Consider the following 17,084-nt stretch of genomic DNA (forward strand, 5'->3'; position numbering starts at 1 on the left):
ACTGTTCATTGAAGACTCGGAGCTTTATAACCGCATTGTTCTCGGTGCCTTCTTGCCTCATAGCGCGTGGGCTTCACTCCCTCGCTTCTTCCAAACATGGCTCCGCAACTACATTGGTGGAGTCCTTCTTTACTTCATCTCTGGCTTCTTATGGTGTTTCTACATTTACTATTGGAAGCGTAACGTTTATGTCCCCAAAGGTAAGATTTTCCTCTTCTCTTTTTTTGATTGTTTGATTCTGTGAAAGATAGATACAATCTTTGTTATTTGATGTAATCTGGTTCCTTTTGTGCTCTGTTTCAACCTTGTACTGACATCTACATATTTGGATTTGGATCTATAATGCTGTGTTGTATTGTAAGTGCTCAGTTCAACATTCGTTTAATATTGTTAGAACTTAAAATTTTGGTCAGAATCTCTGTTCTTTCGGTAGATTCAAGCCAATGTTTAAAATTTTGCAATTACTCACCAGTCACCTCCTTGTGAACAGATTAATGAAAACTCTCCCTAATCATGATCATAACTAAACCCATGTATAAATAAAAAAGAATAAAGAAGCTTGATGCTTTTCAATTTGTCCCTAAATTGCAATTACCGAGGCAGACAAACATGTCCGAGAATATTGACTTCAACAACCCCTAGCTTTCTCTCTCTCTCTCTCTCTGCTTTTTTTGATAAGTAAACTCCACTTCTCTTTTCTTGATTGTAAGTGCTGGATTTAGCTAAGATTGGTTTTTCACTCTCTCTTGAAGAGAAAGATGTTAACAGCTTTTAAATGAGCAACAGGTAATTATTGTGAACTTCTGTTTTGTGATGGACGACTATTATCTTTTCGAGGGATTTCGTTACACTGTGCTATGGTTTTTCAAAGATGCAGCAGTAACGTGTTTTCTGTTCTCTTTTTCTAATCATCTTTATAAAATCTTAGGATGCATTTAGTTTGTATTTTTATTTTCAGTGTTTTCTGGATTTTGTGAAAGAAAAAGTGAAAACAGGAGCTGAAAATAGAAAACAGGATTTTATTCTTTTCACTGTTTTCCTTCACACAAAATTCAGAAAACAGAAAACACTGAAAATAAAAAAAGAAAACGGAAATGCAAACCAAGCTCACTCTTAATTATTTTCCTTGATTGCGGCTTACTTTGGCAAATTTCACTATTATAAATACTATTTGATCTTAAAGTCAAAAACCATAAATTGTACTATGTTCATACCTCTGTGATTGTAAATATAGTCTAATCAATCAGAATGTTCATGCTCATTAACCCCATTAACTAGAGCCTCATTTGAATACTTATAAATATTTTTCATCATTTTAGTTTCACCACTTGCAGTTTGATGGGATGTTGAAATATGATATATGGATTATTTATTGAATGTAGCTTTTCTATGTCATTATAGTTAGGCTTAATAATCCACAAAGTCAATGTATCTATCAGTGATATTCACCAACATAGCTCTAATCGCTTTCTTTTAGTAAGCTCGCATGTGATTTTTGCACATCTGTCTCGATTTATTTCTTAAGTTTAGTGTTTCAGTTATTTTAAGAACTTAGTAGTATTGTTTTCTTGATTTCTGAAAACTTACTTTTGCAGATTCCGTTCCCTCACGTAGAGCCATGCTCTTGCAAATTTCTGTGGCAATGAATAATGTTGGCTGGCTTTCCTATGTTGTGTATTTAGCAATTTATATGATTATTGTAGAGTTTGGAATTTATTGGATGCACAGAGAGCTCCATGACATAAAGCCACTTTACAAGTATCTTCATGCTACTCATCATATCTATAACAAGCAGAACACTCTCTCCCCGTTTGCTGGTGAGTATGTTAGATATTCCATGTTTCAAATTTTCAATAAGGTGTTACATTTATGTCATGCTCGAATTCTGATTGCATTTGATTATTCCTTATGTTATATTGTAGTTGATATGTATATAGTTTATTAAATCCCAAAAATTAGTACTCATGTCCATTGTTTAGTTATTGATGGCTGATGCATATGCTATGATTGCAACAACAGTAAGCTTTTGTTGATCAAAATGGTTCAATGTGTGATTTTGAGCTATTGTTTTTCTTGATGTGCCTTCAAGCTAATCACTCAAATCAATTTATATAGGTGGAACACAAATTCGATAATTACAGTAGTTACTTCAGTTTGAGCTTAAATTCTTGCATTAGCTTTGAAGTAAAGGAGTCCTTCTGAACCTTATATCATAAGATACAGATATGTTCTTTTCAGTTTGGTTAGTCCAAGAGCTAGGTAGGTGGTGATCCTGATTGATAAGCTAAAGGAGAAGTCTTGGAAGCCCTTCCAAAAGCTGTGATTTTGTTTTGAAGCTAAAGGAAACTTTCTTTTCTTTTAGGAATGAAAAAGTAGATTTTTCCTTCAGTCATATAAGGTTCCAGTTGAAATTCCATTTGAGGTGACTTATTGTTTTGATAAAGAATGTTATTAGTTTCCCAGATTTAGGGTAGGGATCATAGTATTAGTCATTTTGCGTAAGTAAAATTCCTCTGATTCAATATTCTGAATCCTCAGACCCCAAATCTTTTCAGATAGAAATTACTGGGGCAGTTTCATCTTGTCCCTTTCTATCCGGTTCTGTTTGTTTCACATTTTAAGGCCACCCCAGTTGAGAAATATTTTCTGTGTCCAGGCAGATAGTGATTCAAATGTTGTGATGTCATTATTTCTTTTCATTTTAGTGGATGTTAATTGCATGTATTAGGCCTAACATAAAATGACTGAACATTTGGTCAGAATTCTTTCTTAAATGCTATTTTACAAACAAAAAGATGTAACTAATATCCGCGAGGTCAGTTTTACTATTAAAATGTTTTGCATCTTACATTTTTGCTTGCTAGAAGCAAAATTTTCATGCATTGGCTTGTTTTGTTCTGCATAATATTGGCATGCAATTCAACTCAGGTTCACAATTCACATTTTGATAAGTTTAATCACCTTGTTTCTGCAGCTATGAATCTATATTCTTATCATAATTCATAAATTTGGCCTTTTAACTGTTTTTTGCATGTATCAAAGGATTGGCATTTCACCCTCTTGATGGGATACTCCAGGCATTACCACACAGCCTTTCTCTATTTATTATCCCAGTCCATTTTACTGCACATTTGGCACTCATATTCATCGAAGGCATCTGGACTGCGAATATTCACGACTGCATTCACGGAAAAGTGTGGTCTATTATGGGTGCTGGTTACCACACCATTCACCATACCACATATCGCCATAACTACGGCCACTACACCATATGGATGGACTGGATGTTCGGAACTCTTCGTGAGCCTGAGGAGGACGAAGGTAAGGCGATGTGATGAGTTACAGTCTTACATTGATATTTGATTATCCATTTGGTTGCATAGTCTTGAATTATCTTTTACTGGATGGTTGAAATGTGCTTTTGTTTTTTCATGTAAAGCATAAAGGTGTTAAGTGTATTTTTGTTTTTCTTGTGTGCATCACTAGAAGATTCTAGAAATTAGAGAATGTTTTAGGGTTCATGTGGATCTTCCTGTATATGACTCAGATTGTGTGTATGCCATAACTTATGTGGTTGGTGTTATTTTGTTTTTGGAGGCAGAGTTTGGGATGAAAGAAAATATATTTTTTCTCGGGATCAAGTTTTTTTTAAGTGAGGATACCCCTTTCAAAAAGATAAAGTGAAGTGATCGGTGAAATGAAAAAGTTAAAAAGTTAAGTGTTTAATTACTCTTAAATTAAGATAGTGGGATTCACATAACCCTTTATTTTATCACTTTATTAATTTTCTAATGAAAGAAAGGCATTCATGGTCCTAGAATATCACAAAGTTTGAGAAATTTGTCAAATTTTGTGACAATCAAAATTACTTTAATTTATAAGAATGAAAACATAGTTAGGTTTATGGAGCAAGTCTTTGGGTTCGATTTATGATCAGAATGAGCTGGCGGCAAGGATAGAGCATGTAAATGGCATTGGATGGATTCAGATCTCATCTCAAGGCCTTATTTAGAGGGAATAACTTGTTACTTTTAGGAGGATTTCAATACTATTAATATATAATGCTTAAAAGATTTAATTAGGGCAATAAAAGTTGAATACTAATTTTGTTGTAGGCATCAAGCCCTTGAACCGCATGTGATCGCCAATAATGCTGTGTACATTCATAAATGCGCATACTTAAACAACAAAATTAGGAAAAAGATTCTCTAAAGTGACAATGTTAGTAAAGTAGTAAAATGATGTTTTAATTATTTTTAAATTTGCAGTATTTATTATTTGTGAGTTCCTGTATTTTAATTCAAGGGTGATTAACGATGTACTTTTTCTCTAAAGTGACAATATAACTTTAGAGGAGCTAAATCTAAAAAATTATTCCATTACGTGGGATCGACTATATAGATTAAACGATGTCGTTACGTTCTATTATACATCATGTTTACGATGATTATACATAGATCTCTTTTGATCAATTGTATATTTTTTTAGGTCTTTTTCTATCATTCGTCTCTTGTCTACTTTCTATTTCAGCCATCTTCCTAACCAAATGATATTGATCTTCTACGAAACTCTACCATATTCTTTTCAATAAGCACTACTCTAACTCTCTTTTTTACATATCTGTTCCTTATTTTGTCCATACGTGTGTGGTCATTCATCTATCTCAACATTTTTCTCTCTACCACATTTAACTTATGTCCGTACTCATTCATTGTCACCTAACACTTTATCTCATATAACATAATCGGTCTAATGACAGTTTTAAAAGTACTATTTTATGGCATATAAAATTAAATGCACTCTACTATTTTGATGAGACTACTTATATCTTATGTTTTACATCATTTTCAATCTTTCTATTATTATATATGATACACCCAAGATATTTAAAACACTTTATTTACAGCAAGATGGTTTCTTCAATCTTACCGCAAGTAATCATGAAAACTTAATATGAAAGTATCATGCGGATAACAAATCCCTCTTCAATCTTCCCAGCAGCTTCCCTCACCTGCTCCTGTTCAAACTCTCTATACCTTTTTTACTTTTTCCAATTTTAATTGCGCGCACACACATATATTCATCTTACTCTCACGCAATGTTCGAATTTAAACCTAGTGAAGTTAAATGTACTTATCCACTCTATTATAAATGTAGCCAAGTGCATTATCCACAATTTAAATCCATTTAGCCACGCTTCAAGTGTTGTGAGAGACCTAGTTAGTAGTTAGTGTAGTATAAAGCATGCCACGCAGGTTATAGTTAAAATATGCAGTTGTAAAAAGAAGAGTAAAGGTCTAATTTGGAAACTGAAACAAGAAGTATATTTTGTTTTAGTCCTTAAATTATTCTTTAAAGTTGCATTTTCAAAGGCATTTTCATTTATGAGCTGTCAATTATATATTAACATTTGTTAATATTGACTGATAACTTGACATGTCATGTGGCATAAATAACCAATAATGTATCATATTATAAATTAATGTAACATGGCATGAAATATCATTGGTCAATGTTATGTGATATGCCACATTATTGTTCAACTCTACGACAGACCATGTAGCATGTTGATCAATGATTGATTAGCATAGGATCAAAATAACCTATATATTCTCACTTCATGAACTAAATACAACAACAACAAAATCTTTGTCCAACCAAGTGGGATCGGTTATATGAATCAAACAGCGTCATTAAATTCTATCATATGTTATGTTTATAGAAAGACCGTTTACATGTAAATATTTCGTAAACTAAAAATTTATGAAATTTTAGAATGGAGCACATTTACAATTTTAGGAACCAATCTACTCGTTCAGAAGCTCTCCTAATCAAGGGCACAATCACCAATGTTCAAAGAAATAATATGAGGCCGATAAAAGAGAAAACATGTATAAAAATCTTGGTGTTAGGCATCTTTTTTTCTTTGGTCCTTTCATGAAAGGCATGAATATATTGTCAGGTCTTTTCTCCACACCCACTAGAAAAGGAAAGGGTTATCTTGGTGGGAAATGATTCAGCATATGTCACCAAGGTTATGACTTATGAAGCAAATGCAGTGATAAAAAGTTTTGAAAGAATGATAAAGGTGTTGCATTACTGCCCTAGTGGAGAAGATGGTATCCAAAATGGCTTGTCATTTCATTTTAGGTCTTGATTTTTGGTAGATCTTTCTTTATTTAAGTGCCACAAAACACATATCACAGTCAACAACTTATCATTTAAGCCAAGATTGTGGTCCAACATTAACTAAAATCTGAAGACCATCACATCCATATTGCTAATCTTTATTTATTTTGGTCCTGATTGAACTACCAACATTCAGATCTTATTAATAAGAACTTGTCTAATCCAACTTGATTTAACTGAAATTCCATTAAAGGAGTAAAAGTCTCCCAACTATATGAAATTGATGCCTTTATAGTATAAAACTTTAATAAAATGGAGGATGCACGTAAGTTTTTATAATCCCTATTTTTTATTGTATTTATTAATATATAGAATTATAGACTGGAATACTTTATTGTAAACTTTATTGGCTGTGCTGAGCCTTACAAATCCCCTTTCAGCTTTTCCTTTATATCCAAACTTTTTGCTATACAGTGATTTACAATCAGCTGGAGCAAAACCATCGTCCATTTGACCAATGAAGGAAAAGGAGGGGGAAAAAAAAAAGAAGAAAAAGAAGAGGGGGGAGACCAAATCTGAAGATCAAGCTGGTATTTTACCGAAACAAAGTATCTTTATGATTACATTTAGATCAAACGATTGATTTTACATGACATTCAATTCATTACAGCTGAATTATGGAACAATTAAATAAGCAAAGAAAGCATAAATCTCACATTAATACATTCATTTAGATTTAGAATTCATTACCTGAGGAATTGGAATTAGATTACCCGCCACGTTTATACTTAAAAGAAAAATTTATTCTTCTGGATACTGTGTTGTGTACAAACACTACCAAACTAACCCCTTTCTTCTCCTAAACCTATCAACATGGTCTGTGCTCATTCGTGATTTTTCTGGTTGGTTTGATTTTTTCGACTTCTCGAGGCGGCTATCTAAACTGTTTCTCGAAGCTTCTGGAAGATCTTTACTAAGCTCAGATGCATTCGAAGTTCCAGATACGACTTCATTGCTAGCTGTGGTTTGGTCATTGGTTTGTACTACTGTATCCTTTTTAGAACCATTTGATGTTCCTTTAGATTTTCCAACTGTCTGTACAAATTTCTTTAGATGTTTAATGAATTCTGGGTAAAGCTCAAGATTACAATGCCCACCACCACTTACCCACAAGGGTTCATACTTTTCCTTGCAAAGCTCCCAGAGCTGTTTCCCATGGGATACATCCACGACTTCGTCGGCTGTCCCCTGAACATGAAAGAATGATCACCATCACTATTAACTACGAAAGAAATATTTGTATGCTCTTAAAACAAATTTAATGTATATTCCATACACAGCTGTAAACACTTCCTTCCATTCATAATATAGAAACTACATAGAACATAAAGAAATGGGTGATTGTAACTGGTCTTCTTGATAAAACAAGTAATTTGAAGTTTACATTCAAACGCATTTAGCATAAAACCTTTCATACTATTAGTAACAAGAAATATTAAGGTTTTTCATGTGTGCCTAGTTAATTGTCTCTTTAAAAAAATGAAACACCATTTAGATACTAATCGTGTAAAATGCTTATGACTTTATAAGTTAACAAATGTTATCAAATTATTCAATTCATAAATCTAGGTCCTCATATCATGTTTATGACTTTACAAGTAAACTCCTACAACTGAGTTTATGAGCTAAACATTACAATCCGAGTTTACCAAACCTACACAAATTTAAGTTAATTCTCGAGTTTGATCACCTTGATTAGCACAAATATAAGTATTGAACTAATCAATAGTGAAACATGCGACTAAACCAAACACTCACCTTATTGCAATAAGAATTCCTTTTTAAGAAGAGCTAGCTACAATAACAACCAAGGCTCGGATTTTTGGCATTTAACATAACTACAGGATAGAGAATGACTTACATGTATAACCAAAACTGGACATTTGACCAGACCAATCTTGTCAATATTCTGGATAGAAAAAAACAAATTGCATAAAGTCCCCATATATATTGAATGAAACAAATTGGAGTACAATCACGGAGAAAACTCTACCTTGTAAATATCAAACCAGTATGTCCGTTTTACCGGGTACAACACTCTCAGCCCTGACAAAATTGGACTATGCAAGACAACACCTCTTAACTCTGGTAACCGTGAAGCCAGATCAAGTGTGGGACCACTACCAACAGATTGGCCATACAGTATCAACTGCTCATCTTTCACTCCATATTGCTCTTTTAGGCATTTATATGCAGCATCAATATCTGCATATGTATTATATTCAGTTGGCTGCTTCAACAGACAAAAAGGGTAATTGTCAAATTACAAAACAATATTTAACTCCACAACAACCATCATCTTCAATAGAACGAGTTATGAAATCTTAATTGTGACAAAACCATACTTACACAGTTCAAGAAGTGTTTTCTTTCTTTCTTTCTTTCTTTTTGGTCTATGTGTCTGTTTTTCTTTTCTTTTTTTTTTTTTTTGTTGATTCTTTCTATGAAAGGGAAAAAAATATGAAGGATATTATTAGCATTTTTGTTATGTTAGCATTTAGCAGCCATTAAAAATACTGGTATCCACATAAATACTAGTATAAACAAGAGTAAATGTTATGTCAATATACCGGATTAGTATATCAATCTAATATAAGAATGTAAGAACATATACATGTAACCAATACTAACCTATTGAACAAATATTGGTTACTATAACGAAAATGCAAACACAGAAGCATCATGCTAATACTGATACATGTATTTAGATCTATTAGTCAATTACACTACATTGAACTAACATATAAGTGGTTTAATTACTTAAGAAAAGTAGGAAAACTATACCTTGAAACCTAGCTGTTGAAAGAGAAGAATCAATCTCCTTAAATACAACATCAATCATTCCATACTACTTCATATGGGAGTATGTGTATCCCATAATACCGAAAACACTACCAAATGGCTATAGTTTATATACAAAGGTTTTTGTATTTGAAGTAGCAATTCTGAAACCTAGGGTTTTATAAACCTAAATTTCATAAATCAATATTTTAAATAGTTTTCTAAGACAACTTATCCAAATAAGGGTAGGTTTGGTATTCATTGCTCATTGAGTGGGTGCTTGTACTTATCAAAACAAATTGGCATTTTATGTTTGGTAATGAAAAAGTTCGAATTATTTTGGAATAGCATAAACAATTTTAAATTTTGAAAAAAAGGCACCCACACATTTTTTTTTCTCAATATTTTCATGGAATGCTGTGTTATATTCCCTTTGGCTAAAATTGTTTGTGCTTTGTGAAAATGATTTGCTTAAAGAAGACATTTCCAATATGTAAAAATATACCTCATTCTTTAAATGTAGGCATGTTGTAAAAATATCATATAATACTATCATATCTCTCAAGTCCTATAAATTTAGTAAAATCATAGTCATATAACAATACTATTAAAAACACCTTTATGTTTTTCATGGCCATAATTTCTAAGCACATATGATCAAAACACCATACAATACTATTAGAAACACCACTTTAATTTATGTTTTGGTTCGTAGCCAATAATTTCTAAATATATATGACGACAAGAACTCAGTCTTGGGGTCTATTTGGTTAAACTTAGAAGAGTAGTAAAACTGAAAGTAAGAGCAAAAATAGAAAGAACATAGGTAAAAGCTAGAGTAAAAGAATGTTTTGCATTTGGAGATAATTACACACGTACTTTTTAACAAACTAAAATTGTTCAAGTGTTTGGATGTCATAAACATGGAAGTAGTTCTTCTTGTAAAATTTCAACTAAGTATATGGAGATAGGGTGAAAATGAGGGTAGGAAGAGAGTAATAGTTAAAAATTTTTAAAGATAAATTTGAAATTCTAAAAGGAGAGTGTTTGGTAAATATTCAGGAAACAACATTCTCTCTCCTACATCCTCTACTTCTGGGAAAAGTAACTCCCTACCCACTCAAAAATTACAGATTGGTCATTTATACTACTTTCTTCTTAGAAGTATAAATAAACAATCCAAAATTTATCAGTACTTCTTTTATAATTATTGAGTAAAGAGAATTTCTTTTTTTAATTTAAAAAAAAAAAAAACTTTTTACTCTCTTAAATAGTACAAACAAGTGGCCCTCTCTTAATCAAGTGCCAAGAGTTTGATTCTCACCTTGGGCATGGATAAACTTCAAAATCTGGACTAGCTGTCCCAACCATTGAGATGCTAACAAGCCAGTAAGGGATTGGCCTAATTGTGGACCCCCAAAAAAAGAACAATCACATGCATGGATCCTTCTGTGCTTTTGGCTACATGGATCCTGTTCTAATTTATAAACCATGACTATATTCAAATTATTAAACTGCAAATCCATTTTGGCAGTGTTATTTAGTTTTTTCTTGGTGTCCTCTATCTTTATCTATTATGACACCCTCCATCAAATACACTCTCCTCATTAACAAGGTTTTCGCATCCTTCTACACACATGAACAAAATGAGAGTGGTAACTGGTAACATCCACTCCCTAATAAGTGCTACTCCAACTTATCCTATTTTAGCTTAGTGTACCCACTTAGCTATTGAAACTGTACCTGTATCCACTCTCCTCTAACCTAAAATTACTTCTGTTAAACTTGTATTCTGTGAACTGTTGTACTTGTACATATAGGAACACCATCTACCTCCAGACCTTGAGCTTCATAGCTATAATCCTCTACCTTCCCTCTAATTTCCTCCCTCCCTCCCATCCTCAAATCTCCTATTGGAGAAGACTTCATACTTAGTAAATAATAATAATAAATAAAAAACCCCTTAAATTCTAGCCACAACATGGTTTATGTAACTAAGGATTACTACTTGTAAGGGAAAAATCTATAAAATTGCACCTAGAAAATAATTTATTAATGTTTGCGATTGTTGGGGAAAAACAGCCCACTATTCTCTTATATAGAAGGATGGTTATTCCAAGAAACCAATCCAAAAAGGAATGAGTCTTGTTTATTTATCTCTGTTGGTCATAATTATGATTCTTTTTCAAATTTATTCAATGCACCATATGAACAAAATGGAAAAGAGTTGATGGCAATTTTTACTGTGTATATGAGAAATAACGTGGTTCCTACTTTAATGTGGCTTTCGGATTATCTATACCAAAGATGAATGAGAATACTAACAGCCATTAACATTTGGCACAGTGCCCTTGAGGCCATCACAGTTCATTTTGCACTGCAAATAATCCAAAGGCTGCAACACCAAAAAAAAACTACTATGTGTACAGTAAAAGGGCCGAATGGATTATCATTTCCATTACGCAATTTACTTCAGTGTCCCCACAATAATTGTATTGATTAAATTAACATTCAAATTTGCAAATAGGGAAGGAAGACAAAAGACCTGTTAGAATTAAAAAAAAAAAAGATGAAATGAAGAAAAACTAAAAAGGGTAAAAAGAGAAGAAAAGCAATATAAAAATTATTATAATAAGTAACGAACCTTTCCAGTTGACTGTCCATAACCAGAGTAATCATAACTGCAGAGAAAATAAAAATAAATAAATAAATTAAAAAAGGTATAAATAAAAGACACTGTTAAATTTCCTTATGTTCACATTTAAAGGAATTCAATAAATAAATACAAAGGTAACTATTTACTGAAAAAATATATACAAAGGAAAATTTGTAGCAAACCAAATGATCTACTGTATGGAATAGCTAACTTGTGAAGAACAAAAAATATTGGACAACATTACAAGCAACACTTAGCTTATTCCATTCATCCTCAGAAACTTCAAAAGCTTATTTTTCTAGTGAAAAGTTTACTCATTAGCAAAACTAACATTAATACTTCCATGAAGTATAAATCAATCTACTCCCTCCTTCGCAACTCTAGGGCCTCTACGGAAAAAGAAGGAAGGAGGGAAAATGAAAAGAAGGGTAAGACAAATACTACCAACAAATACAATACCATGTACAATACAATAAGAAATTATCATAGATGATGGAAATTCGACACAGGAAGATATTTGTAAACTCAATTAATTCATTTATAAACTCAAGCCTAATATATTTATCTACCTCAGTTCATATCCTAACAAGCAAAGGAATAATCTCATCAGAATACAATTTTGCAACAAGATTACAAGAACCACAATTGCCATGTGAAATTGCACCAACGCAAAAGCTCTCTCTCTCTCTCTCTCAAAGAGCCTTTAGATATTTAGTGAGTACAAGAACTAATCACCTCAGGAACTTGTAACTGAAATGGTCTTGTGACTTAACAAATGACAATGACCATAGTTCCTTCATTGTAAAATTCCACAAAAGAACAGAAGTTCCAACGAACTAAATATAAAACCAATCTATACAGTGGGAATTTTCTGAACATTATCGGTTTATGAATTTTTCTATAAAAGATCTCTTTTAGTTAGTTAACAAAGTTCTCAGTTGGGAACATTTTTGCTTGAATCTATTAACAATTTGACAAATAAATTTTTCTAGAGTATATTCCATCAAATGAATCAGTTGCAAGTCATTCAAACTAAATACTAACATCTGAACAATTGAAAACACATTCAAAATGGATAATTTTGGTCCCTAGACTAGATTAAAAAAATGCAGGGAAAAAAAAACTATGCTACCATACTAGTTTGTATTCTACTTCAAAATGGCCACAAAGCACAAATTATGCTTATAAACTCCGCCTCTCCTTTACTATTTGTACGATGTAAATTGATGCCATTTCCTACTAAGGGGGAGACCGAATTCGTGTCAAATTACTGTGGTTCAGGGACAGGAATTAATTTCATTTGTTCACTTCTAACTGACTTATTTGAAGTCATATTCTTTAGAGGAGACAGGAACTGAAGTGATGTCACCTCTTTCATTTATCTGTTTGATTTCTTATTTTCATATCCTATCCTATACTTTTGGGATTCAATTAACAAAATAATTAACAACAGAAACATGATTTTATTTATTTCTTAAATTTTTTTTTCTTATGAACAAGAAAGGATTTAATTCATATACCTTGTAAGTGAAAATAATTTTTTGCACAAATAACAATTATAGATTGACAGAAGCTTTTGACACAACCATCTAACTTAAGAAGTATTATAATTTCAACCTAACTCGGTCCACAGCAATTAAATTCCATTCGAATACATGGAAATGAAATTAAAAAAAAAAAAAAGCAAACAGGAAATTGATGTCAACCCAATGTTTCAAGATCCAAAATGTGGAGGAGTATCTATCTGAATTAATAATTATGCTACGATTTATCCCAACAGGATAAGAATCCATCATCAATAATCCAACATGCCATTAAATAGCTGACTATTCTCCAGAGACAAAATAAACCATTCTCATTTCCATTTAACATCACTGCCCTCATAAAGCCTTTGAAAATTACACATTACCCAAACAGTTGTAAGTCATAACCTTCCTTGAACTGAATCACTTCCCCCATTACCATAACCATCACAATCGCATTATTGTCGATTTCAAACACCTAAAGTGCTAAAAACTAAATTCTAGCTTAATCATACAAGTAAAATAAAACTCATCCAGATACCCATTTTAGCATAATCCACGATACCACCTTCAATACATAAACTATAAGTGGACAATTGATGAACATAACACATCAATTAACTCGGCCACCATTAACACCCATTCCCATTAAAATTACACTCCTAACTACAATAAAACAATAAGTCATTAACATTTTGATAAATAAAAAATTAAAAAAAATAGAACCAACAAGAAGAACAACTTAGTTGACTCAGATGGTCCAATACTCTTCCATTAACCATCTCAAGCCAAGATAGTCAAATCCAGTTGACCTCAAATAATGGTAGTTTTAAGAGGAAAACGAAAAGAAAATAGCAAAATGAAAGACGCCATACTTTAGAAAATAAATAATTAGATTAAGATTAATCAGTGAAAAGAAATCTCAATTAGTAACACGAAAACAATGTGACGTAGTCGTCATGTGCAGCTGGCAATTTTAAAATTAAGATAAATCATGAACACTTGATTAAAGGATCTTAATTAAGTAGCAATGAATAAAATTAAGGAAGAAGAAGAAAAAGGTACCCCATAACATTGAGGCGAAGACGGTTACTCAATTCAACGAAGAGCTCAAACATCTGACCCAAATCGGCGGCATTTCCGTGAGAATAGAGCATAGTGCAAGTTGGCTTATGGTACTTGACATAAACCGCCACGATTTCGTTCCCTCGACGGGTTCTAAGCTTCAAAACGTCGACGTTCTCCTTCTTCGGAACCTCGGGAATATAAAACCGATGAGAAGCACCTCCTTCGCTGGAGGTGTCGGCTACCACCGTGTACGACGGCGGCTGTGGCGGGAAGAACGCGAACTTCGCAGCGATCGAGGAGGTTACTCCGCCCATGGCGGCGACTATTCATATGCCTCTAGACGGCTGTCGGTGACGGTTGTGAGCTGAGATGTAGACACAGAGAAGGAAGTGTGTATGTGTGTAAATAATAATAATAATAATAATAACAATAAAAATAATAATAATGAAATAAATAAATAAATAAATAATAGTAGTAGTAGTGATAGAGTAGTAAACTTTTTGAATTTGAAGCTTATTAGAGAGAAAGAGAGAGAGAGAGTGCGGAAGAAGAGAGAAAGATGAAGAAAGAGACTGTTCATTGTTGGTTTTGTCGAGTGAGGTTTGCTTTTATTGCAACGCTTTCTCTAGACATTGGGACAACTACCTACGTCTGCGGATATATCAATAATGTATTAGTGTATAATGTATTAATAATGTGAATAATTTTTTCAAGAATACAATATCCTAATTTACTTTCTTTCAAACAATACAAAAATTATTTAAAAATGATATAGAAATTTTATAAAAAGTAAATAAAAGTTTTTTTCCAAATAACTCATAACTTAGTCTATTTTATAAAAAATTTATGCGATGGTAAAATTCGTATTTATATACACATATGTGCAAGAAAGTTATAACTTACACAAGATTAAAAATTAACAAATTTAGTCAACTTTATTTCTGCTAAGCTTACTTTTAGTTATGGAAACACCTTAATTGGGAACGCCTATGCAGGAGTTGCGTATTGTCAAAGGCAACGTGCTTTGCCAGTTCAACAAAGGTGGTTTTAGAACAATGATAAAGCCACATCGTAGACGTAGAGTAACAAAATTGTTTGACAGAATAGGTAACATTTTCTAAGCGTAAGATTTTAAATTCATAAAAAAGAAAACTTGTGTATGCATAAATGGACTAATATTTAGTGATTTGGAAGCTATATATTCAGAATTGCCGAGGCAGCAGCATCGTGTAGGAGCGGTGGCCGGAGGAGACAGCCCATTTTCGGTTCTTTACGTCCAAACCGGACCCGATCCGAACCGAACCCGCCACTATTTGAAGCTGATTCCAACCAAAAAGGCAGAAATCAAAATCACAATTCACAAAGCCACAAGTCAAACCCTAGCGGCCTCTTTCACAGTTTCACTCTTCGAAGTTGACTTTCTATCGCCATTGTTCTGCTACTGCTCAGAAAGTTGCAGAGAGAAGAAGAGAAATGGAAGGGAGTTCAGAGAGGGACCTGATGGAGAAGAAGGAGATCGTGAGGTGACGGAGAAAGAGGAGGAGAAGCTGCCATGTCTAAGCCACTTCCTCTGTCTTGCTCCGCCTCTCTCTCTGCCACGCCGCCCGTAACTGTGCCGTCAGCCTCCGTTTTCTCTCTTCTGTAGTTCTGCTCTGCCCTTGGTCTGTTCTTATCGTTAATTTTTTTTTTACAACTTTATTAATTGAATACTAAAATCAATACCAATATAAAATATATATCAAAAATTGAAAAACAAAATATGTTAAAAAAATAAAATTATACTAATTCAATGAATTATAGTTTAAATAGCATAATATTCTCATCCTCTTTTAAAAGTTTAGGATTCACATCTCACTCTTAACTTTAAAAAAAAAATACAATATTTTTGTATAATAAATAAATAAATAAATATTTTTATATTATTATATCCAAATATAATTTATAGACAAATAAATTTTACACGAAATATTTAAATATAATTTTTCTTAAGATCATTTTAGAAAATCACTTGAAAAATTTTTTTCCCTTAAAACTCACCCAAATAAATTCTATATCTATGTCTAAGAAAATTCATTCTTATATTGATAATGTATTTTTTTTTTACAAATTCATATATACATATAACGCAAAAAATATCATATATGATACCCTTATTATTTTAATGTAAATTTAATATATGAAAAGAGTAAATCAAATGCAGAGAGTCCGGAACTATGGACCCTTTTGAGTTTTGATTATTATGTTATTGTTATTGTTATATTAGTATAGGAGCAAAGGACTAAGGTTATTCAACATCGAAATAAGTAAACATTAAGCCATAAACTCATTATTTTTACTTACTTTTTGTTTTTAAAATAGGCTATCTAAATAGAAATACCTAGACAACACTATCAACATTGAATAGCTAGTGATGTTTCAATAGTCTCTCAATTAATTGATTATGTTCCTTGGTTTTTTGCAGAATTTCAAATATTTTTGTTCACAACTATACTGTCAACAATCACATTCAATTAAACAACCTTCCATGGCAGGTAATGGCAATTTGAAGAAAGATCAGAAATACATTAAGGAAATGCTATTTGTCACTATTAATGCAACATAGAAAGCAAGATAAGATACCAAGAAGAAAATTGAAACTTATGAAATAAAATCAATGACCTTGTTTTCTTTGGCTCTGTTTGGTAGTAAAAACTGAGACTGACACTGAGACTATAAGACTAAAATTCAATATTATGTTTGGTGGTTAGAGATTAAAATTTTATTTTTTACATTAATTTAAAATTTTAAAAAATATATATATAAATAAAAGATCAAATAGAATTCAAATATCATATTGTTTACTATTAGAAGATAAATTTATCAGTAGT

At 32.2% G+C, this 17,084-nt stretch overlaps 3 protein-coding genes across 5 annotated transcripts; 2 read left to right on the forward strand and 1 right to left on the reverse strand.

The window, feature by feature from the left end:
• Positions 1-4: 4 nt before the first annotated feature.
• On the forward strand, positions 5-3,641 carry LOC107471510 (delta(7)-sterol-C5(6)-desaturase; the record flags this gene model as incomplete). Its single annotated transcript, XM_016090996.3, has 3 exons — positions 5-200; positions 1,596-1,817; positions 3,043-3,641. Coding segments are annotated over 3 exons (711 nt in total), but the record flags the coding sequence as incomplete, so codon positions are not given.
• A 3,064-nt stretch (positions 3,642-6,705) lies between these two features.
• On the reverse strand, positions 6,706-15,850 carry LOC107471490 (uncharacterized). 2 transcript variants are annotated; one of them, XM_016090965.3, is made up of 6 exons: positions 15,715-15,850; positions 14,215-14,581; positions 11,615-11,651; positions 8,183-8,419; positions 8,051-8,098; positions 6,706-7,377 (listed from the first exon to the last, which is right to left on the reverse strand). In XM_016090965.3, the coding sequence occupies exons 2-6, from the start codon at positions 14,529-14,531 to the stop codon at positions 6,964-6,966; spliced, it is 1,053 nt and encodes a 350-aa protein (XP_015946451.1). In that variant the 5' UTR covers positions 14,532-14,581; positions 15,715-15,850; the 3' UTR covers positions 6,706-6,963. The 2 variants fall into 2 exon arrangements, with proteins under 2 accessions (XP_015946451.1, XP_015946450.1); XM_016090964.2 differs by lacking the exon at positions 15,715-15,850 and adding an exon at positions 14,791-14,868.
• Positions 15,248-16,733, forward strand: LOC107471395 (uncharacterized). 2 transcript variants are annotated; one of them, XR_008004068.1, is made up of 3 exons: positions 15,248-15,324; positions 15,412-15,878; positions 16,679-16,733. XR_008004068.1 is itself a non-coding variant. In XM_016090855.3 (2 exons), exons 1-2 carry the CDS (start codon positions 15,273-15,275, stop codon positions 15,825-15,827), a joined length of 468 nt encoding a protein of 155 aa, XP_015946341.2. In that variant the 5' UTR covers positions 15,254-15,272. The 2 variants fall into 2 exon arrangements, 1 of the variants encoding a protein (XP_015946341.2); XM_016090855.3 differs by lacking the exon at positions 16,679-16,733 and having other exon boundaries at positions 15,254-15,324; positions 15,412-15,827.
• Positions 16,734-17,084: the final 351 nt, after the last annotated feature.

The sequence above is a fragment of the Arachis duranensis genome, chromosome 10 (assembly GCF_000817695.3).
Source record: "Arachis duranensis cultivar V14167 chromosome 10, aradu.V14167.gnm2.J7QH, whole genome shotgun sequence".
Classification (NCBI taxonomy): domain Eukaryota; kingdom Viridiplantae; phylum Streptophyta; class Magnoliopsida; order Fabales; family Fabaceae; genus Arachis; species Arachis duranensis.